The sequence below is a fragment of the Ochotona princeps genome, chromosome X, assembly GCF_030435755.1.
Source record: "Ochotona princeps isolate mOchPri1 chromosome X, mOchPri1.hap1, whole genome shotgun sequence".
NCBI lineage: Eukaryota > Metazoa > Chordata > Mammalia > Lagomorpha > Ochotonidae > Ochotona > Ochotona princeps.
This window is the reverse complement of record NC_080865.1, coordinates 79,317,764-79,319,542: the sequence shown is the minus strand read 5'-3', so window position 1 is coordinate 79,319,542 and position 1,779 is coordinate 79,317,764. Positions and strand designations below refer to the sequence as shown.

General features: G+C 44.4%; 1 protein-coding gene across 1 annotated transcript; it reads right to left on the bottom strand.

Moving 5' to 3' along the window:
- Positions 1–920: 920 nt before the first annotated feature.
- On the bottom strand, positions 921–1,262 carry LOC101519281 (large ribosomal subunit protein P2-like). Its single transcript, XM_036497890.2, has one exon. The coding sequence runs from the start codon at positions 1,260–1,262 to the stop codon at positions 921–923; it is 342 nt and encodes a 113-aa protein (XP_036353783.2).
- Between the last annotated feature and the right edge of the window lie 517 nt (positions 1,263–1,779).

Sequence of the window (1,779 nt, the reverse complement as noted above, 5' to 3'; positions counted from 1 at the left end):
GGCATTGCCTTCAGAATGGATTACTGTTGCTTTAGAGAAGTGAGTAAATTCGTATGAGAGCTGCTTTTATTTTTATTTTTATTCTTATTTTACTTCTTTTTATTATTATGTAATGATACAGTTCCATAGATCATGGGAAATCCCTTATCCCCTCCCCAGTTCCTACCCCCTCACGGAGTTCCCCTATATCATTACTATAGTTCTTCATACACAGTCATGTGTCTATCATTGCGGGCATGGACAATGGCAGAGAGTCCGGCATCCTATTGTCAAGATACAGTAAACCTTTGCATTGGGAGTCCATCTTTGTCTGGAAGTAGAGATGCATACTACACTGTATCCTCACATCTGGGCCAACTTTTTTTTTTTTTTTTTTTTTTTTTGCTTTTAGAGTCTGGAATATGTGGCTCCATTCTCTTCTGGCCTGTAGAATTTCCTGTGAGAGGTCTCCTGTGAGTTTCACTGGAATTCCTTTATATGTCAGTTGATTTTTTTCTATGTGCACATTTAGGGATCTTTTCCTTACGTTCGGTTGAAGACAGCTTGATTATCATGTGTCGTGGTGATGATTGCTTTTGGTCAAGCCTGTTTGGAGTTTTGTGCCCTTCCTGGATGTTGTTTCCCAATTCTATCTCTAGATTTCATTAAATACATTTTTAAACCCAGCTCTTCTTTCTGCACCTTGTTGGACATAACTCATATTTGGCCTTTTATTAGTGTCTTTCAATTTTTTAATACATTTTGGCCTGATCCAGCTCTGCTTCCAGCTTTTTGTTTGTTCTCCCCTGGTGACAGGAAATATCTTCTAATCTTGAAATTCTTTCTTCTGCCTCCTTCATTCTGTTTTGGAGACTCTCCACTGCACTTTTTTTTCTTTTTAACATAAAAGGTTTTATTGGGGGGGCGGGGAAACGCAGGATCTAGTCAAACCTGCCGAACCCCATGTCGTCGTCTGACTCCTCTAACGCTTCCTTTTTCTCCTTCTCTTCCGCTGCTGCAGGGGCCACACTGGCAGCTGGGGTCACGGATCCCGGGGCAGCTGACATGGCCACAGCCCCACCAGCGGGCACACTGGCCAGTTTGCCGATGCCCTGGGCGATCACATCCTCGATGTTCTTGCCATTGAGCTCACTGATGACCTTGTTGAGCCTCTCGTTGTCCGCCTCGATGCCCACACTGTCCAGGATCTTCCTGATGTCCTGGGTGCTGGATGATGTGTTGCCCCCAAGGGCAGCCAGCAGGTAGGAGGTGACATAGCGCATATTGGCGGCCTTCCTCCTCCCCCCCCATTCCTCCTGCATCCTTGGCTCTGTCCGCGGTGGAAAGGTTCACTGCACTTTTAATTTGCTCCACTGTACTCTTCATTTCTGATAGATCAGCTTTCATTTGATCCATTTCCAGTGTGACATACTCCCTGAATTCCTTGAGTGCCTGCTTTACATGCTTCTCGTAGATAAGAAGTTTTATAACAAGAGTTTCGAATTCTGTATCCCCCATTTTCTCGATGTCTTCCTCAGTGAACTCTGAAGTTGGCAAAGGGTTTTGCTCCTTTGCTGGGGCATCTGCAGGCATATTCATTGTGCCTCTGTCTCTTCTTTTACTCTTGGTCATTGTACTTTTGGTTATCAGATTTTTCTCCTTAGGGCAGGTTTTTTAAGCTGTGTCACCCACAGGTCTATCATTTGATTTTACTTATTGCAGTTGGTACGTGGCTCTTTGTTTGCAGTCACTTGTGCCACTCCCTCCAGCAAGTTCCAGGTCTGGGTTCTTATGTTAGAG